General features: G+C 41.6%; 1 protein-coding gene across 1 annotated transcript; it reads left to right on the top strand.

Moving 5' to 3' along the window:
* Positions 1-399: 399 nt before the first annotated feature.
* Positions 400-18,194, top strand: LOC104031501 (inactive pancreatic lipase-related protein 1). Its single transcript, XM_075717449.1, has 12 exons — positions 400-448; positions 1,797-1,951; positions 2,457-2,582; positions 7,080-7,214; positions 8,284-8,392; positions 10,887-11,006; positions 11,236-11,355; positions 12,769-12,887; positions 14,028-14,157; positions 15,244-15,355; positions 16,758-16,925; positions 18,131-18,194. The coding sequence occupies exons 1-12, from the start codon at positions 400-402 to the stop codon at positions 18,192-18,194; spliced, it is 1,407 nt and encodes a 468-aa protein (XP_075573564.1).
* The last annotated feature ends 803 nt before the right edge of the window (positions 18,195-18,997 follow it).

Genomic DNA, 18,997 nt, shown 5'->3' with positions numbered 1-18,997 from the left:
AGTTCAAGTTTTGGGGTTTTTCTTTTACTTCGTCAGGTACGTGGCTTCCCAAGACACAGCAGTATAAAGGGGAATGGCAGCTCATGTAGATGTCCTTATATTTGTTCTAAAGTAGCTACCATACATCCAAATTGAAGCATAGGAACAACAGGATAAAAATCATGCTGGATTTAAGCTAAGGTTTCATAGATTTAGGAGCCCCACAATCTCTAGTGGAGCAAGCAAACATGAAGCTGGCCCATGCATGCCTCACATACAAAGCAGTCATACGTACATGTTGCAAAGATGACAGATACAACACCCTTTTCACCTTGAGAAGATTCAGCACCAGAAAGCTAAGTGCGCTTGCTAATCAAATGGGTTAGCAAATCTTAGCTGCTTCTTTTTCTACCATTCTAGATGCTTGGAATTTGGATACTTGCACTATTTCTGCTCAGCACAGCAGAAGGTAAGCATATGGGGTTAGTATTTATATAGCCTTTCTATGCTGCTATATTTTGTGAGACGATATTCTACACTACGGGGCCTTAAAACTTACTTATGAAGGTTACATAGTTGTCCTGGTTTCGGCTGGGATAGAGTTCATTTTCTTCCTAGCAGCAGGCATAGTGCTGTGTTTTGGATTTAGTAGGAGAAGAATGTTGATAACATGCTGATGTTTTTAGTTGTCGCTCAGTACTGCTTATGCTAGTCAAGGACTTTTTCAGCTTCCCATGCTCTGCCAGGCGCACAAGAAACTGGGAGGGGGCACAGCCAGAATAGTTGATCCAAACTGCCCAAAGGGCTATTCCATACCATATGATGTCATGCTCAGTATATAAACTGGGGGGGGTTGGCCGGGGAGCAGCAATCGCTGCTCGGGAACTGTCTGGGTATCGGTTGGCGGGTGGTGAGCAATTGCATTGTGCATCACTTGCTTCGTGTATCATTATTATTATTATCATTATTATACTGTTACTGTTAGCATTACTATTTTACTTTATTTCAATTATTAAACTGTTCTTATCTCAGCCCAGGAGTGTTTCTCACTCTTACTCCTCCGATTCTCTCCCCCATCCCATCAGGACAGAGGGAGTGAGTGAGCGGCTGCGTGGTGCTTAGTTGCTGGCTGGGGCTAAACCATGACAATAGTTCACTTTCCTGTACAAGAATGGCGAGACAAGTGTACATGCGTATTATCTTTCCTCTTCTCCACTCTGGAAATCTCACCCCAGGACCATGCAAGAAATGCTCATGTTTTCTATCTCTGAGCAAAGCTACTGCTCTACCAAACCTAGGAAATTATTTGTTGTACTCTTCTTGAGTGATGGAAATGAAAAAGCCAGGGGTGGGGGGTGGAGGCAGTCTAATGAGGGTATAGTTTTATATTCAGCAGAAACTACTGGCTTGTATAGGACAAGACTTCTCATGTACAGTGTAGTCAGCTGCTCAGCACAGTCTCAAGTTATTGCTGATTATTTGCAATTATCTTGGCTTGATATTAGGAGAAATTAGTCAGCTGTCTTTGCCTTCGGCAAAACACAGCTGGGGAAAGATACCCAAGTTATGGTACAGGATAGCCATAGAGGAACTCCACTGAATACTTTATTGATGAGCAATAGGGTGGCTTCTTTCCTTGGGGTAAACTGTAGCCTTTGAAGACCTGAGAAAGGGCAAGTGCTGGTCTTTGCTCTCTGTAAACCATAGGATTTTCAAAAGACCAAGAGACCTCCAGAGAAGAGGTGCTGTGAGTTATGACAAGCCTGCTCCACTTCTTTGCTCATTTACATATGTTTGATCTGATCTGTGTGCTACAGGCAAAGAGGTTTGCTATGAAAGGCTTGGATGTTTCTCAGATGATATGCCATGGTCTGGGACTGTGGAAAGACCAGTCCATAAGCTACCCTGGGATCCAAAAAAGATAGACATTCACTTCCTCCTGTACACAAGAGAAAATCCTACTGACTTGCAAGTAAGAACTATTGCAGCTTAAACATTAGTAAATCACATGCAAAAAGTAAATAAACACAGACTAGCTGTGTTCCTGGAAAGTGTTAGAAATGGCCAAATCTCCACTTTATTCAAGAGACAGCCTCTTCCAGGTCCTTGGCAGGGTCTCTTGGTTAGAACTCTCACCCTCCTCCAGCCCTCACAGAGCAGCACTCCCCCGTGTTTTCTGTATGGCCACTGAAGTACTGGGAAACTGTGCATTTCTAAAATCATTGGGTAATTTTTTCCACAGATAAGATGAAATGACATTAAAGTAAAGTCTTGGCTGCTCCAAGATATGTGTCAAAGCTTGCTTTGAATGGAGATACAGGCCTTAAACCATAGTCACGTGAATACTTGCAGACAAGTTTAATATTGCATGACTTTTAAACACCTGTACAGATGAGCATAGTTCAGGTCTTTGTAATTTTGATAAACTATTTACAGAAAGCAGATTTAAACATTTATTAATTTAATATCTACAACAGGAGATCTCTGCAGTTGATTTCTCAACAATTGAGTACTCAAACTTTAACAAAAGTAGGATAACCAGATTTATCGTACACGGATTTATAGATAATGGAGAAGAAAACTGGCTGTCAGACATGTGCAAGGTAGGTACCACAGGGAAATCCTGTCCCTGTGAAGTTCCTTAGTTTGCATTTATAAACACATTCCTATAAATTGTCTGTTTTCTCTACTTCTAACTGATTTCCCTCATGGTAATTGTAGTGATAAGAAGGGGAAAAAAGGCCACATTTTCAAATTGTCAGCAACTTAAATATGTAGCTCCACACCCTGAGGAAAACCATAAGACAGGCTTCTAGATGTGTGAAGTCCATCACAAAGGTATGGGCTGCCACATGGGTGTTGGAGGCTGAGGACATGGGCTGACCATTAACAGAAGCAATAAAGCTTTAGAAATGTACATCGAGAAGGGACCTCAAGAGGATTGTTTTGAACAAAGGTTTCAATCTAGGACTTGCTATGAACAGTGAATGAAGTAAAGCACTCTTGCTTTATTGATTTTTGTGCTAATTCCCCAAGTTATTTCTTAATCCTGTCCTCATACAAAGTTACAATTCCAGCATGTGGTCTTCTCAAATCTTATAAATATGCTTTCTATTGCAGCTGCAGCTAATGAAAGCTACTAGCCATACAGCACAGAGCAAAATACCAGTTGATGACATATGACATTTTTAGGATAAGGTTTTTCAACTAACTTTTCACACAACTACAATTTTGTTTAAATTCTATATTCCTATTTTACTTATGAGAACACTATGAGAAACAATGTGAAAGCCCACTAAAATCAAGATATTTCATATTTATTGCATGCCCATTGCCACCTTCTTTGATATTAGTAAAAAAATACTAAATTTGACAGTTTCTTGATGAAAAAAATATATACATTGATTATCACTTTATGAACATTGAGGAATGATTGTTGGATTTGTTAGTTAATAATTTGTTAAAGTATCAAAAGCAGACTGATGTTTGTATAATTCTCAGTTTCCCATTTTCCATCTTAAATCTTTTTGATCACTTTTCACAAGGATGTGGAGGCATAAGAATCATATAATAGTTTGGGTTGGAAAGGACCATTAAAGTCATCTAGTCCAACCTCCCTGTAATGATCAGGGAAATCTTCAACTAGATCAGGTTGATCTAGAGTCCCTTCCAGCCTGACCTTGAAGGTTTCCAGGGATGGGGCATCTACCACCTCTCTGGGCAGCCTGCGCCAGTGTTTCACTGCCCTCATCATAGAAAATTTCTTCCTTATATCTAGTCTGAACCTACCCTCCTTTAGCTTAAAGCCATTACCCCTTGTTCTATTATTATAGGCCCTGCTAAAGAGTTTGTTCCTGTCTTTCTTATAACACCCCTTTACATACTGAAAGTCTGGAACAAGGTCTCCCCAGAGCTTTCTTCTCCAGGCTAAATAACTCGGCCTTTCTTCATAGGAGAGGTGTTCCATGCCTCTGATCATTTTTGTGGCCCTCCTGTGGGCAGGACCCTCACTCCAAGAGGTCCATGTCTTTCCTGTGCTGAGGACCCTAGAGCTGGACGCAGTGCTCCAGGTGAGGTCTCACCAGAGCAGAGTAGAGGGGCAGAATCCCCTCCCTTGACCTGCTGGCCACGCTGCTTTTGATGCAGCCCAGGATACAGTTGGCTTTCTGGGCTGTGAGCGCACATTGCCAGCTCATGTCCAGCTTTTCATGCCCCAGTACCCCCAAGTCCTTCTCCGCAGGGCTGCTCTCAATCCCCTCATCCCCCAGCCTGTATTGATACCAGGGGCTGCCCCATCTCAGGTGCAGCACCTTGCACTTGGCCTCATTGAGCCTCATGAGGTTCACACAGGCCCACCTCTCCAGCTTGTCCAGGACCCTCTGGATGGCATCCCATCCCTCAGGTGTGTCAGCTGCACCACTCAGCTTGGTGTTGCCTGTAAAGTTGCTGAGGGTACACTCAATCCCATTGTCCATGTCATTGATGAAGATACTGAACAGCACTGGTCCCAGTACAGACCCCTGAGGGACACCACTTGTCACCGATCTCCATCTGGACATTGAGCCATTGACCACTACCCTCTGGATGTGACCATCCAACCAATACCTCCTCCATGAACAGCCCACCCATCAAATCCATAACTCTCCAATTTAGAGAGAAGGATGTTATGGGGGACCGTGTCAAGACCTTACAGAAGTCCCAATAGATGACAGCTGTAGCTCTTCCCTTGTCCACTGATGTAGTCACTCCATCACAGAAGGCCACCAGGTTGGTCAGGCAGGACTTGCCCTTGGTGAAGCCATGCTGGCTGTCTCGAATCACCTCCCTGGCCTCCATGTGCCTTAGCATAGCTTCTAGGAGGATCTCTTCCATGATCTTCCCAGGCACGGAGGTGAGGCTGCCAGGTCGGTAGTTGCCAGCATCCTCCTTTCTACCCTTTTTAAAACCGGGTGCAATGTTTCCCTTTTTCCAGTCACCAGGGACTTCACCTGACTGCCATGGCTTTTCAAATATCATGGAGAGTGGCTTGGCAACTGCATCAGCCGATTCCCTCAGGACTCTGGGGTGCATCTCATCAGCTCCCATAGACTTTTGTATGTTCAGGTGCCTCAGGTGGTCACGAACCTGATCTTCTCTGGCACTGGGAGGGACTTTGCTCCCCCAGTCCCCATGTTGCAGCCCATGCACTCAAGAGGTGTGGGAAGAGAGCTTGCCAGTGAAGACTGAGGCAAAGAAGTTGTTGAGTCTTTCCTCATCTGCTGTTACCAGTTTGCCAGTCTTGCTCATCGGGAGGGTACGCTTTCTTTGGCCTTCCTTTTCTGGCTGACATGCCTGTAGAGCCCTCCTTACTATTCTTTGTGTCCCTTGCCACGTTCAGCTCCAGCTGCGCCTCAGCCTTCCTGACCCCATCCCTACAAAACCAGGCAGCATCCCTGTACTCTTCCCAGGACACCTGTCCCTGCTTCCACTGCCTGTGCAGTTCCTTCTTGCCCTTTAGTTTGACCAGCAGGTCTTGACTCACCCATGCCAGTCTCTTGCCTGCCTTTCCTGATTTCTTACACCTGGGTATCGAGACCTCTTGCGCTCTGTGGAAAGCATCCTTGAAGGTCTGCCAGCTCTGTTCTGTTGTCCCTGAGGGTCCTATTGACTAACTCCTTGAAGAACTGGAAGTTTGCTTTCCTAAAATTCAGGGTCCTGACTTTCCTCTTTGCCTGACCCATATCCCTCAGGACTGTGAACTCCACCAGTGCATGATCACTGCAGCCCAGGCTGCCTCCAATCTTGATGTCACCGATTAGGTCACTTGCGTTGGTGACCAACAGGTCCGGTATCGCATCCTCTCTGGTAGGGCTGTCTGTGTCCTAGCTTAAGAAGTTATCCTCAGTGCACTCCAGGAGTCTCCTGGATTGCCTATAGCTCACCATGCTCCTTTTGCAGCGGATATTGGGGTGCTTGAAGTCCCCCAGCAGGACAAGAGCCTGTGAGCACGATGCCTCTTGGAGCTGGAGTAAGAAGGCTTCATCAGCAGGCTGCCCTTGATCAGGCAGCCTGCACTAGACACCAGCCACAAGGTTCCCTTTGCTGCCTTGGTCTCCAATTGCCTCTATGACGAGATAAATCTTTAAATTCTTTCGCTATTACAGTGGCCTGCATTTTATCACAACAGCCCAATTTATCTAAAAAAAAAAGTCTCAGTGAGTATTTTCAGTAAAGAGTGGAGCACATGGAAATGTGCTGGAAAACACCAACCCTCCTATGTGTATCTGTTATTTACTTTCCTTCCCATTAACTAATAATCCTGTCGGCACATTTACTTTTACCACTTTAACAGAGCCACAGACAATCCTATTGCCTTTTTTGCCCCTTGCCAGTTGTAAGTTGTTTTGGATGCTTTATAATGTCTGAACATAAAGCAAAGAAGAATAAATATACCAAAGCTGCTAAAGCCAAATACATTTAGCCAAACAATCCAGCTCAGAGTAGAAAAGCAAAGCTTCAGATTCTGTGGTAGCCAGTAAAGTATCTGCCTGTATATAGGTATTACCAAATACAGCCATAAATCTGAAATGAATATTCAGTGACACCAGGAATTTACGCACCCTCTTATAAAAACACAGACACTCTCTCTCTTACAAATCTGTATCAGAAAAACACTCTTGATTTTTATCATCAAAAATATAAGTTCTAAGTGAATTTGAATTAAAGAAGTACTTTTAAATCACTTAAGTGAATCAGTACATGAGTAGAGCTCTTTAGTGTTACGTACGAAGTTTGATTGAAATTAAAAATTAAAAGTATCACTATTTATATTGTTTTCCCTTCTGCAAATAATACTGCTATGGGTATTTGAAATGATGGTGTGGCCATTACTACAGCATACCACCCTATTTCAGTGTCATGTCCCTATTTCAGCATTGTGTGAGCACACATACGCCTGTGAGCAGGCATGACCTCATATATATGCTAAGGTTTTGGTTCTTAAAATGTTCTCATACAAATTCATGCAAAATTTATGAGTTGAGCTGTAATAAGCAACATGAATCAATTCCAGATTGTATTTACTATGGTGGTCTGGTTTTTACTTTTATTTTACAAAACAGAGGATGCTTACTGTGGAAGATGTGAACTGCATCTGCATAAACTGGAAAAGAGGCGCAAGATGTCAGTACACCCAGGCATCAAACAACGTCCGTGTTGTGGGTGCTGAAATAGCTTATTTTGTAAATGTTCTTATGGTAAGAATCTTCTGGTTATAAAGCTGTAGTTATGATGCTGATTTGAAAGAATATGATTCAGGAGCTTTCATGAATGTGAACATAACCAGCAGAAAACATTTTCTTCTAAAATGATCACTGAGTAGGAGTTGTGCTGAAAAAAGACTTTTTTTGTTTTTTTTTTAAAAGTTAGAGAACCATGTCATAACAGCAGGGTTAGCCAACAGGGTATGGGATATGAAGTGCTACAAGACATTCCCATAGTACAGCCAAATAGTTATTCCATAGATGTTAACAGATGTAAAGGGTTGTGTAGTTTTAAATATATGCAGAGATAATGGACACAGCAAACTGTCTTTTCATGGAGACGAAAACCTACCAAATGGCTCTTAAGAATGCCAGAAAACCAGCTGGCAGCCAGCAGCAGCTGGTGGACAACTGCTCTCCTGTGAGCAACAAGGCTTGTGCACAGTCCCTACATCTACAGAAGGTGCCACATGCCCCCTTTCTTAGCCAGCTTCAATGGGAAGCAATGCTTGGTTGAAACCTTCTTTTAGTCTAAGTGCTTTCAATATACATTTCCCATAAAAGAACTATAAATTACTTAAATAGATAGTATGCTGGGTCTAGGAGTGCTCTGACCCATGTCTCACTCTACATCTGCACTGCAGCCACTGAATTACTGTCCAAAAAGGCTGAAGGTATCTCTCCTCTCATGGCCTCCTCCAGCTGCACGTGGTGCCTGACCTGCCAGGTGTAACTAAGAGTTCCTGCCTGGCTGAATCTCACAAGCCAGATAAGCATCCTCAGAATCTTAACGGGTCTAGGATGTAAAATGGATACAGAGCCTCTCAGGACTCGGTTGACAGAGAGGTCTAGAGTTTTAACAGCCTCCAAATGAGGGCAGCACCCAAACTAGGAGTTTTGAAAAAAATCTGTATTGGACATAAGTACCTAAATTAACAAACAGGTGCTGATATCCTATAGAAGTTCCTGAGTCTGTAGTCAAATTGTTTTTCAGCCCCTTTTTACTCTTCCCTGTTGCCGATGAAAACACATGTAGTAATTTTTAATATTTCTATTCGCTCAGGAAAAATACAAATACCCCCCAGCCAAAGTTCACATAATTGGCCACAGCCTTGGAGCACACGTAGCAGGTGAGGCTGGCAAGAGGCAGCCAGGGATCGGAAGAATAACTGGTAAGTCAGTGACTTAAGTCACAGCTCATACTAAAGACACCACTGCTTAACAAAATATCACTGTTCATTTTTCTTATGATTGTATTTGAGTGTGGGCTGTAGTTTAGTCAAGGGTAATTTGGACGTTATAGAACTTAGCCTCCTCTCCCAGTACACAGAGGAGTGGTGCCCCGGTTAAGTGTGGGAAAACAGTCAGCGTGATGATTATTTTGCTTGCATATGTTTACACAGCAAAGGAAAACTCCATAGAGCTAACAGAGCCAGAAGGGCCCCTGCAATACATCAGTTGACTTACTGATACACATTAACAGTTGCAGCGATCCCTACAGAGCTTTCTGGTGCTCCAGCCTAGCTGTGTCACGGGCCAGTGCTAGTTTGGAGCAGGACAGGAGCGATGTTCTAACGTAACGACATTCCCTTGTCGCTGCTAAAAAACAAACTCACACTAACTAACATACAACCAGATTTAGCTGCCATGATTGTTTTTCATAATGATTTCTCCAACACTAATGTAATAAAACCAGGAGAGTAAATCCTACCTTGTCCTAGCAGCTTTTCTCATGCCATTTTCATCTTTCATTAATCTGGCCTGTTATATAGCAGCACATCTGATGCACAACATCACCCACCACTTGCAGGTCCCTCCAAAGCATGCTAGAAGCACCACAACAGCGAGCAGTTAGTTATTTTGTACAGTAGCTTTGCTAACAACTATTATTTTCCAGAAAAGGATGGATTAAACCTGACATTTCAGAAGCAGTAGGCTAACCTTCCTGATATGCCACCCATCATCACCTCGCTTTGCTATGTCTACATAAACTTTTCACCTAGCAGAGTACGTTAACAGTAATTAAGCTATCTTTTTTTTAATTTCCAGCAAACTTTCTAAAGTTTCATTCCTTCACTTAGCTGTTAATACATTAAATCTCTGCATTTTCTTGGCAGCAAAAATTGAGTCACATAGTCTACGTGAATCTGTCCAGATTCAATAATCCTTACTAAGAAAGTGCACTCGTACTTAAAGAAACAGTCAGATTTCAGCCAAACCCCCTTTTTCTTTTTGAGGGAGATCACAGGCATTATGTTTATACAACCTGTATTAGTTCGAGCTGCATGAGCTCACTCCTACTTTCCAGATAACATCAGAGCTGACTGATCAGAAAGCCCCCCTTGCATTTTCACTATGTTCCTAAGTAATAGCCTGTCCATTTTAAGTACTCCCACATTTCCGAGTTCAGACATTTTTAAGGAATATGATGTTGTCCTCTTAATTTTCAGTTGGCTATGCTGATTCAGTTTTCACCTCCCCAGCACTGCATTTCTCCATTGTCTCTCCCTGTTGCGAGTTATGCACTCTATGCTCTGAGAACGCGAGGAAGCCTTTCACTACCGTTGAGCCATGTTTTCCTGTTCAGTTCTTTCTGAGCAGGCATTTTCGGTTGTTTTGTTTTATAGCTGTCCACATGCCGCCCTGAATATGCGGACTCTGGACATCCTCCACTGGTCCCATAAATAGCGTCTGTCTCTTGCAAGATATAAGAGATCAAGCCTCTGTGACCATTGGCCAGAAACGCTTTCATCTTCCCTTTGATCCAACAGCAAGTTTTCATTTTTCAGCACCCTTTGGCTTGTAATCTGCTCTCTACCCGCACTAGCTGAGAGCAAATGACTCTTGAAGGAACCATTTTGCAACACTGCAAGATCTCCTTATTCATCATGCAGGCAGCACCAAAGGCAGTGTGCAGTAAGCAGAGTGACCTTTTGTACACAAAATACAATTTTAGATATTTTTAACACAGCCCTTTTCAATTGTAACTTTTCCTCAGGGATTTCAGGCTCAGTGAACCTCAGACTAATAGTCTACAAAATTCAGTCTAAAGGCAAAACCAAATCTGTTGCCCAGGGACAACAAGAGATGCAAGTATAAGATAGCAAAAATCATGCTATTTGCAAGAGTTTACAAGCTCCTGAAATTGCTGCAACAATTCGAGAAACAAATGAATTCTGTTTTCTGCTAGGATCAAAAGCAAAAGCCACCACTTCAAAACTAGATGTTTTTCCAAAAGCTGTCTGAAGCCAGAAGTAGGCAGGTTGGTTTCAACACTTCTAAGCACATGGGGTTCTATCAGCATCCATCTCCCTTCGAGTATGCTCAGACCACACAGATCAGTTACATGGCATGCAGACACAGCAATCTCAATTTGAGCAACAGTATTAAAAGGGCAGTTCAGTTTAAAAAGAAAAAAGTTATATCCAAGTGTTGAGATGCAATATTGATGTGAATCAGTAAAATTCCATAGGCTTCACATAGGTAACCTTTTCTCCTACCTGGGAGAAAAGCCACTTGGTGAGAGCACACATCATCATTTTAGTAATGCCTATTCTACTTAGGTGTAAGGAACCATAGGCACCTACTCATTTTATACAATCATAGTGCTGTGTAAAATGATACCTCTCTATCCACCTATACATAACACCAGTCTTTTTCTTTCAGGACTGGACCCTGCTCAACCTTATTTTCAAGACACCCCCATTGAAGTCAGACTGGATAAATCCGATGCAGAGTTTGTTGATATTATCCACACAGATTCAGCTCCCACAATCCCCTACTTAGGTGAGCATTCAGTTCTACTGTGTTAATATCAAAATATTTATGCCTTAGGGCACTTGAGTATCCTAATTGTTCATCAAGACTCAGTCTTGGTACACAGACACAGAACACCACCACCATACTGATCACCCGTATCCTAAAATACCAAGCACAGACAAGCTTCAAGCCAGAAGCTATAGTTATGAGAAAATGTCAACTTAAAAGATGCTTACCCCTGCTTTAAATGCTTCAGGTTTTGGCATGAGCACAGCTATAGGACATCTTGACTTTTATCCAAACGGAGGAAAACAAATGCCAGGGTGTGGGAAGAACCCTATTTCACAGATCGTAGATCTTGATGGCATCTGGGAAGGTAAGTATGTTGATTACATTACAAATTCAAGGGAAGGTCACCCTCACAATGTAACCTCTTCATTCAGGTGTTTTGTGTTAGCTTTTGGTGTGTCCACCAGCACTAGCAGTTGCAGAGTGCAGTGAAACTGTTAATATGCTCAAACACACCATTTTCCAGAGCTTATTTAAAAAATAAACAAGACAAAGGATTTGCCTCTGGAAAATATGCCTCCTCTAAACTATCTAAAAGCAGAAATAAAAGTTACCTAAACCATGCCAAAAATTTTGAAGGGTCTGTAACAACACATTTCACTTTGTTTCTATTTAGTTGCCCAGCAGCAGTACTGGGTGGAGTATGGCAATGACGCTCACAGCTGCTTCTGTTAGGGGATCTTCAGCTGCAATTCTTCTGAGATAGAGCAATTAATTTTTTTTTTTTAAATTATCTATTACAAATCTGAGTTGCATTAAAGCATTGTGTCTATTTTTAGTCAGCTAAAAAAAGATTGGCATGTAGCTATTCAAATACACTTTTCTTTGTTGTTTTGCATGGTTCTAATAAAAGCTCTAATTATTAGAAAATTTCTGTCTTTATAAAGTTAAGTTGCACATAACATTAAATAAACAGACAAAGATTCCTGCTGTAGAGATTTTTCAGTATATGATCTGAGTTCTTTCTTACATTACTGCAAACACCTTAAACTCCAGGAATCCATGAACTTATTTGTGATAACTAGCCTTTTTCTCCAGGTTTCATTCAATGCAGCTGGAGGCATTACTTCCCCCCCCACACACACCCCCGATTAAACTTGTTATCAATAATGGAGAATTAAAGCACAAAGAAATAACTGTGTTGTATATGATCTTCTTTTTAACTTAAAGACAGGAAAATAAAGGCAACACAAAGGAAAATAATATATTCATTATTTTAATTTTAGGATTCTCCTTTCCTTAAGCACCCCCCAAATAATAATAATTTTGTTTTGAAGTCCTCAGCTGGAGCAAATCAGTATTGCCCTAGGAAGTTCGCTGTTAAATACTTTTCATTTGGTTTTCTTTTGTTATGGTAATGCAACTGTTGCCTACAAAAGACCTGCTTCATGCAGTTCTCATTTCTATTGTGAAACTCGGTCGGATTGCTTTAATATGTGTTTGTGAGGGGAGGGCAGGGCAGGAGCTGAGCTGCGCTGCACAGTCAGTCTCCACAAAGTATTTCAAGTTTGTATTTTATACCTGTTGAGTCAGTGACCTTCCTTAGGGCATCAGTTTATTGCAAAAGGAAGCTTCAAACCTTGTGTTTGATACTCCAGGAATTGTGATGAGACTTTTGAGGAGGAATGATGCGTCCCAATGACATGGCAAGGACTGTGCCTGTATCGTTCCTTGAATAGTACCAGAAAGGAAGAACTAACCTGGGAGCATCTTTTCACAGGCACTCGCGACTTCGTGGCTTGCAATCATTTGCGGAGTTACAAGTATTACTCTGACAGTATTATCTACCCTGATGGATTTCTGGGCTATGCTTGTCCTTCATATGATGTTTTTGAAACAGTAAGTAGTTCACAGAACCTCAGGATGGACCATATCAAAAAACAGTGGCTTTTATCTATACATGTGAAATTCAACGTATTTATGCTAGCTTGCACCCAATGAGGGCGTCTGTGAGACAAGTGTCAGACATTCTAAAGTAGTATAGTTCATGCAGCTGACATGGGTCAAAGTAGGAAAAGGCAACAACAAAACAGGGATGTCCCTGATTCTGTGCTGCTGTGGTGGCCCTGAGGTACTACTGGAGCTGGTGTGGCTTCCCCAGGCCTGCTCTGCTGCATCAAACTGGGGAAGAGGCAAGGTGGAGAGCCTGTCCCATAATCACCAAATGTATTTATCAAACAGCAATGAGTGGAATCCCATATTGCAGCAGGTGAGCTTTCAAACCTGGCTTAAATATCTTCTTTTCAAAGCAAGAAGTAAAGTAATATGTGATGGCATGGTGTGGTCAGTCCATGGTCAAAAGTACTTTGGTTGCTTAAGATGGCCTCAGGGACACAGCACAATGGTTTATGGACTAGGTCAGGAAGCCCTTCCCTGTCCCAGACTAGGAGATAGGGAACTACAGCCTAAGAGTAGCAGGGAGGTAATGGGCTTGTCATATCCTACAGGCAGCACTAACAGACGCATCAACTTATGTGTACTTAGATTGACCTTTATACGTTCTGGGCAGAGATCTGACAGAGATCATGCTTCTCAGATCACTTTGGGAGAAGGTGATTACCTGCTTCTTTCACCACAGTAGAGAGCTGCTTTCATGACAAAAATGAGCTTTGTTTTCAAGACAAAGCCTTTCTCGAGCCAGCCTGGAAGTATAAGGAGACATCATTCTTTCTCATCAGCTGCTGGGAAGGATGCCTTCTCCTCCCCACTTCAGTTCAAGACTACTCAAGGATGTCATGGGTGTGTCTGGATTGAGCTAAATGACACGAGAAAAAACACAGAGCCCTGAAAAATCAGAGCCTTTGAGAAAGTTGGCTAGCTTATATGATCTTTCTCAAGTCACAGAAAGGGTTATTTAAAATTTGTTGTTGCTGTGACACAGGCCCAGTTAGATGGGTATGTTAAAAATAAGTTCTATGACTATTTTTTTTTCTTGGCTGGGTGGATAATTTTATTAATACATATATTTGTTTTTACTAGGAAATGTGTTTCCCATGCCCACGAGAGGGATGCCCAAATATGGGTCACTTTGCAGATAAATTCAAAGGGAAAACTAAAAATGATTTCCTGAAACTTTACCTGAATACTGGGGAAGCCAAGGATTTTCCTCGTGAGTTTCGATTGCTTCCATTGGTACCTACTCCTTGCAAACAAACCTTTTTAGTTTCCTGTTTTACAATTAATTTTAACAGATGAACAGACCTCATAGCAGTGCAATGGCTCTTCAGTCCTTCGTGCCTTTTCCCCTTTTGCTCCAATACTAGTGCCCAGTTTTGAGCCCTCCAGTACAAGAAAGATGTTGACAAACTATAGAGTCCAGTGGAGGTCACTGAGATGTTTAGTGGCCTGCACTACAAGGTACAAGGAGAAAGGAGGATAGGCAGTGCACAGAAGTCGCAGCAAGGGAATTTCCTATTAAATAGTATGAAAATTATGGTGATGATAACAGTCATTACTTTGGAGATGTTCAAAACTGTTTAACAAAGGCCAAGAGCAAGCCAATCATGGCTGGCCCTGCTTTGAGAAGTGGATGGACCAGATGACCTCCTTTACAACCTAGGTTATCCTAAATTCACCTCTCACAAAATGGTTCTTCCTTAGCCTTTGTAAACAAGAATCAGAGGGAGAAGAGCTGCTTTTGCAAATTGTGTACTAAAAGAAAGTTCCCACCCACAAAAATTATTTTCCTTGAGCTTCAGAATTTTTTTACACTCCTTTTACACTGCTTATATTCTGGTATGGATCAGTATTGATTGCTAACACCTCCTTCTTACCAACCTCACTGTATATCAAAAACTTTGTGGTCAAAATACTGAGATCTGTATTGTGTTTACCATGTTATGGACTAGCTTTTTTTTTTCCCCTTCCCCAAAAGTAACACAAATGTCTACCCATTTCTCAGGTTGATCTCATTAGGACATAATGACAGATCTGACTCACTGACGTTTTGTGTTTGTTTTGCATGGTTATAACCAAAGGAAGAGCAGGGAGCACCAAGATTCAGGTGTGAGAGAGCATTGTGTTAACCCCTTTCAGTCCAGACAGGCTGCAATGCAGCCTTGAGCTGGAAGTGAAAGGCAGTGATAATTTTCTTCTGCTTTCAAATACGCTGTACAGACCAAAAAACCGACACTTGATATTTTGGGTACTGTTTCTGCCTGAGTACAATCTAACTTACTGTATTTCTTCTGTGTAGTTTGGAGGTACAAAGTAACCATGACTCTCTCTGGAAACCATAAAGTTAAAGGATATGCAAATATTGCCCTATACGGAAGTGGTGGGAACACAAGGCAGCACCAGATTTTTGAGTAAGTTCAAAATTCAATAGAAAAGAAACTTCAATTTTAGAATGTTTAATTAATATTTTCAATTAGTATTTCTGTTTAAATTGGTCCTATCTTACAGATCACATTCTACCCCCAGGTACAGCTCCCTGATGTAAATGCAGTGACAATTCACTCACTCTGGATTTGAAGGCAGAAGTTTAGGATGCAGGATTTTAAAGTGTTAGAATTCGGTGTCACTTGTTTGCTGTACCAGCAAGGTCTTGCTGGACCTACACTAGCAGAGTTCTGATCTCTTTGTCTTTCACAGGCTTGTAAAATGTTGCTGCTAAAGCTACCTCATGATTTACTACTACTTTTTGGGTCTTATAACTTCACCTGCTTATACTGAAGATATTTGCTTGCCTCATGTGGTTTTGTTTATTTGCATTTTTCTTGTTTGTTTCAACTAAAATGTCTGAAATGATGAAAAATAGGGAGAAGACATTTTGAAGTGGGTTTTGGGTTTTATTTTTTGGGTTTGGTTTTTGTTTATTGACAGCTATGTCGCTTCCACCTTTCCAAGAAGGACTTCACATCTTCACACTTGGCAGCAGGTGTTTGCCATGAGTTGATCCCTGTTTGCACGCATCCGTGCATTCACCTGAGATCAGTCTGCCAGTACTGAATGCTCTCCAGCACACTCTAGCTGCTATTTGCAGATCCTGTGTCAATTCAACTGCTGGAAGTGAACTCTTCCCCCCAGCAAATCTTGCTCTAACCTACCAGGCATGACTGTGGATCCAGCAAAGAAACAAAAAGGCAAAGGGATTTTTTCCTGTCTCTCATTACTTCCACTGCCATAATGTAGTAGCTGAAGCCATTACCAGTCTCAAACTGCTGCCATTTAGAGCCTGCTAGATCGATGCAACATGGAATAAGTTGCCAGGTTATAAGCTATGGTGACCCAAGAGTGGATGCGCATTTGACTTGGCCACAGTGCTTCAAGTGTGGGAATTTCTGCTAGAGAACCAGGCTGAGCAGCTGGTGCATAATCCTTTTGGCCATCCCAAATCCAACATCTGTATCATATAAATTAATTAACATTAAATGAAAATTTCACTTATGTGCAAAGAACCCTGCCTATGTAAGCAACAGGGAGCAAGCTCTACCTTCTCCACAGGGTTTGTCCTGTAACTAGGTCTTCATTGTGAGGTGTCACTGCAGCACAGCACACCAGGCCTACCTGTCCTTGGTTCTTCTGACAAACACTGATTTGGGATGTATTATGTTGGAAAGTTGGCAATAATGTTGTTACTATACTATAAGCTAAATATTATCTCTCTGCTAACTTTCTACTTGCTACCACAGCCAATCTGTTGGCAGAACTGGTAATTAATATTAAATGCCAGAATGCCTCACATTCATAAAATGTTATTTTTCACAGGGGAACCCTCCAACCAGACAACGCTTACACAGGCTTCGTTGATGCAGAAGTTAACGTTGGAAGAGTTACAACGGTTAAATTTCTTTGGAACAACAACAGGTTAAATCCAACTTTTCCTAAACTAGGAGCTGCGACTGTCACAGTACAATCTGGGCAAAATGGAACAGAGTAAGTATATCCATTGTGAAAATCTTGAAAGTTATTTGGGAAGATAGGTGATAAAATTATATGTGGGGTGAAAGCATTTTCACAAGAAAAGCTATTTAAAGCATTCAAAGACCCTCAAGAAGACCTTTCATTTCCTTCCTTTCAAGACACTGTTCATCCATAGTTCAGTTCACTACTACTTCAACCCTTTGCCTTAAATAGCTTCAAAGAAAAGGCTTCAGAAGAGCAAACTTCCTGTATAACCCTTTGGGTGAGAAAAATTAGCACTGGCTTGGATTATCAGCATCATTCTTGTCAAGTGCCTACTCACTGTCCACAAGAACTGGTTATCTGTGTCTAAGCTTGCATTAGGATGTCTGATTCACCATCAGCTGGAAACAGTGGAAGTTTTCCATTGATATTGATGGTCCCTGAGATCACGATTGACAAGAGAGAACGGTGATAATAAGCCTAGCCTTCCAATGAGCAAGACTAATACTTGGAAGCTGTGTTTGAAAGGCTAAATCTAAAGCTGAGGGAAACAGCCTAAAACTGACTTCTGTAGACTTCATGGAATATGGCTTAGATGCTCAGAATGTAGAAACATGATTTACTGATCCAGTTTTACTCATTTTCATGGACTTTTTAACCCCCTCATTTGCTTAATCAGTTATATTATTTCATCCACCCCAAGATTAGGTATCTAGAAAAGGAGGTACAGGATACGTGTTAGACCCATATAGAAATTCAGGGTTAAAATGCCATCATTTAAAAGACAACATGAGAGATGGAAACAGTTTCAAGCAAAGCAAAATGATCACAGTCCAGCAGCATTACCTTTAAGCAGAGCTCCTAAGTCCAGTTGTAGTTCCTATTCAGCAAAGCACATTGCTGACGAAGCACATTTCTGTGAAATGCACTCACTCTTCTTTTGACTGATGCCCTTCACACAAGTAGTTGTGATCATCTACATAGTGGTGGTAGCACAAATTCTGGAAGAAAAGAAACTGTAAATGGAAAGGAAGGCAGGCAGTGAACCACAATGACTACAGTCCACCAATACTTTCCCCAGCAATAATATTTCAAACTTAGGAGCTCAAAGGATGCTGTGTGTTCAGTTGTGTCAAATGACAAATCAGATTGACTTATATTAAAAAAAAAATCCACTTGTATAATCTCAACAAATGTTGAAAACTCAAGGTGCTTGTATTTTTTTTTTCCTTCAGATACCGCTTCTGTGGTTCCGAGACAGTGAGGGAGGATGTTCTCCAAACTCTTACTGCTTGCTAACAGCACATATGGATGCCAAAAACCTTGCTACCAATAAAACCTAGTCATGCATAAAACACTGGGGTCTGCAGTCACTGCAGTTATAATACTCATGATGTGTGTTGGGGGTTTTCTGCTGGGTTGAGGGGGGGGGTTAAGTCTGGGGATACCTCTCTATAGACAGAAATTTTAGGAGTGAATGAGCCAAAGCATGTTGAAATATTCCCCTGATTTCAGCCTATTTCAAAATAATTTCAGACAAGAGGAGGAAAGGGGATAGGTAACAGAATCTGGATAGTGGCTCCTGGGCAGTACCAAGCGAAAGCAGACCTGCTTGTGAATAGAAGGAGAGGAAAGGATTAAGGAAGCTGATGTTCTTAATCAAACTGAAGGTTAAACCCAGAATTAACGTGAGATAAAAATGAAAGAGAGATAGGAGGGCGAGTGGTTACAAAATGAGGACAGAAGTTTAATGTTAGTTACCTGTTAGAGATGGAGCAGCGAACATGATGGAGAACTGGTAAAGTGTTTTGGTGTGTTAATGCTGAACTAAGCTTGTACCATATGATCTGGACAGAATTAATTTGAGAAAGCTGCATAGCAAATTTCAAATACTAGTGAAGTTTCACTAAAATGCTTATAATCAGAACAATCACCAAAGTGTCCTGAAAAACCATATGCTGGCCCTCAGCCTTGAACAAAACTACCAGATGATGTGGTCAAAACAGGTAATGGAATGAGGGAGTTGCTTCTTTCCCTGCTTTTTGATAAACACATTCAGCTGAAGCGTGGCTAGTTCACGAATTCATTTCTGTCCCTACGTA

The sequence above is a fragment of the Pelecanus crispus genome, chromosome 10 (assembly GCF_030463565.1).
Source record: "Pelecanus crispus isolate bPelCri1 chromosome 10, bPelCri1.pri, whole genome shotgun sequence".
Taxonomy (NCBI): Eukaryota; Metazoa; Chordata; class Aves; order Pelecaniformes; family Pelecanidae; genus Pelecanus; species Pelecanus crispus.
Note: the sequence above shows the minus strand (reverse complement) of the source record. Positions and strands in the feature narration are given on the sequence as shown.

Bases quoted from the DNA above. Each gene is read 5' to 3' on its own strand.
- LOC104031501 (XM_075717449.1), top strand. From the start codon at position 400: ATGCTTGGAATTTGGATACTTGCACTATTTCTGCTCAGCACAGCAGAA. The intron at 7,215-8,283 runs GTAAGAATCTTC...CTATTCGCTCAG, and splicing joins ATTTTGTAAATGTTCTTATG to GAAAAATACAAATACCCCCC. The intron at 11,007-11,235 runs GTGAGCATTCAG...TAAATGCTTCAG, and splicing joins TCCCACAATCCCCTACTTAG to GTTTTGGCATGAGCACAGCT.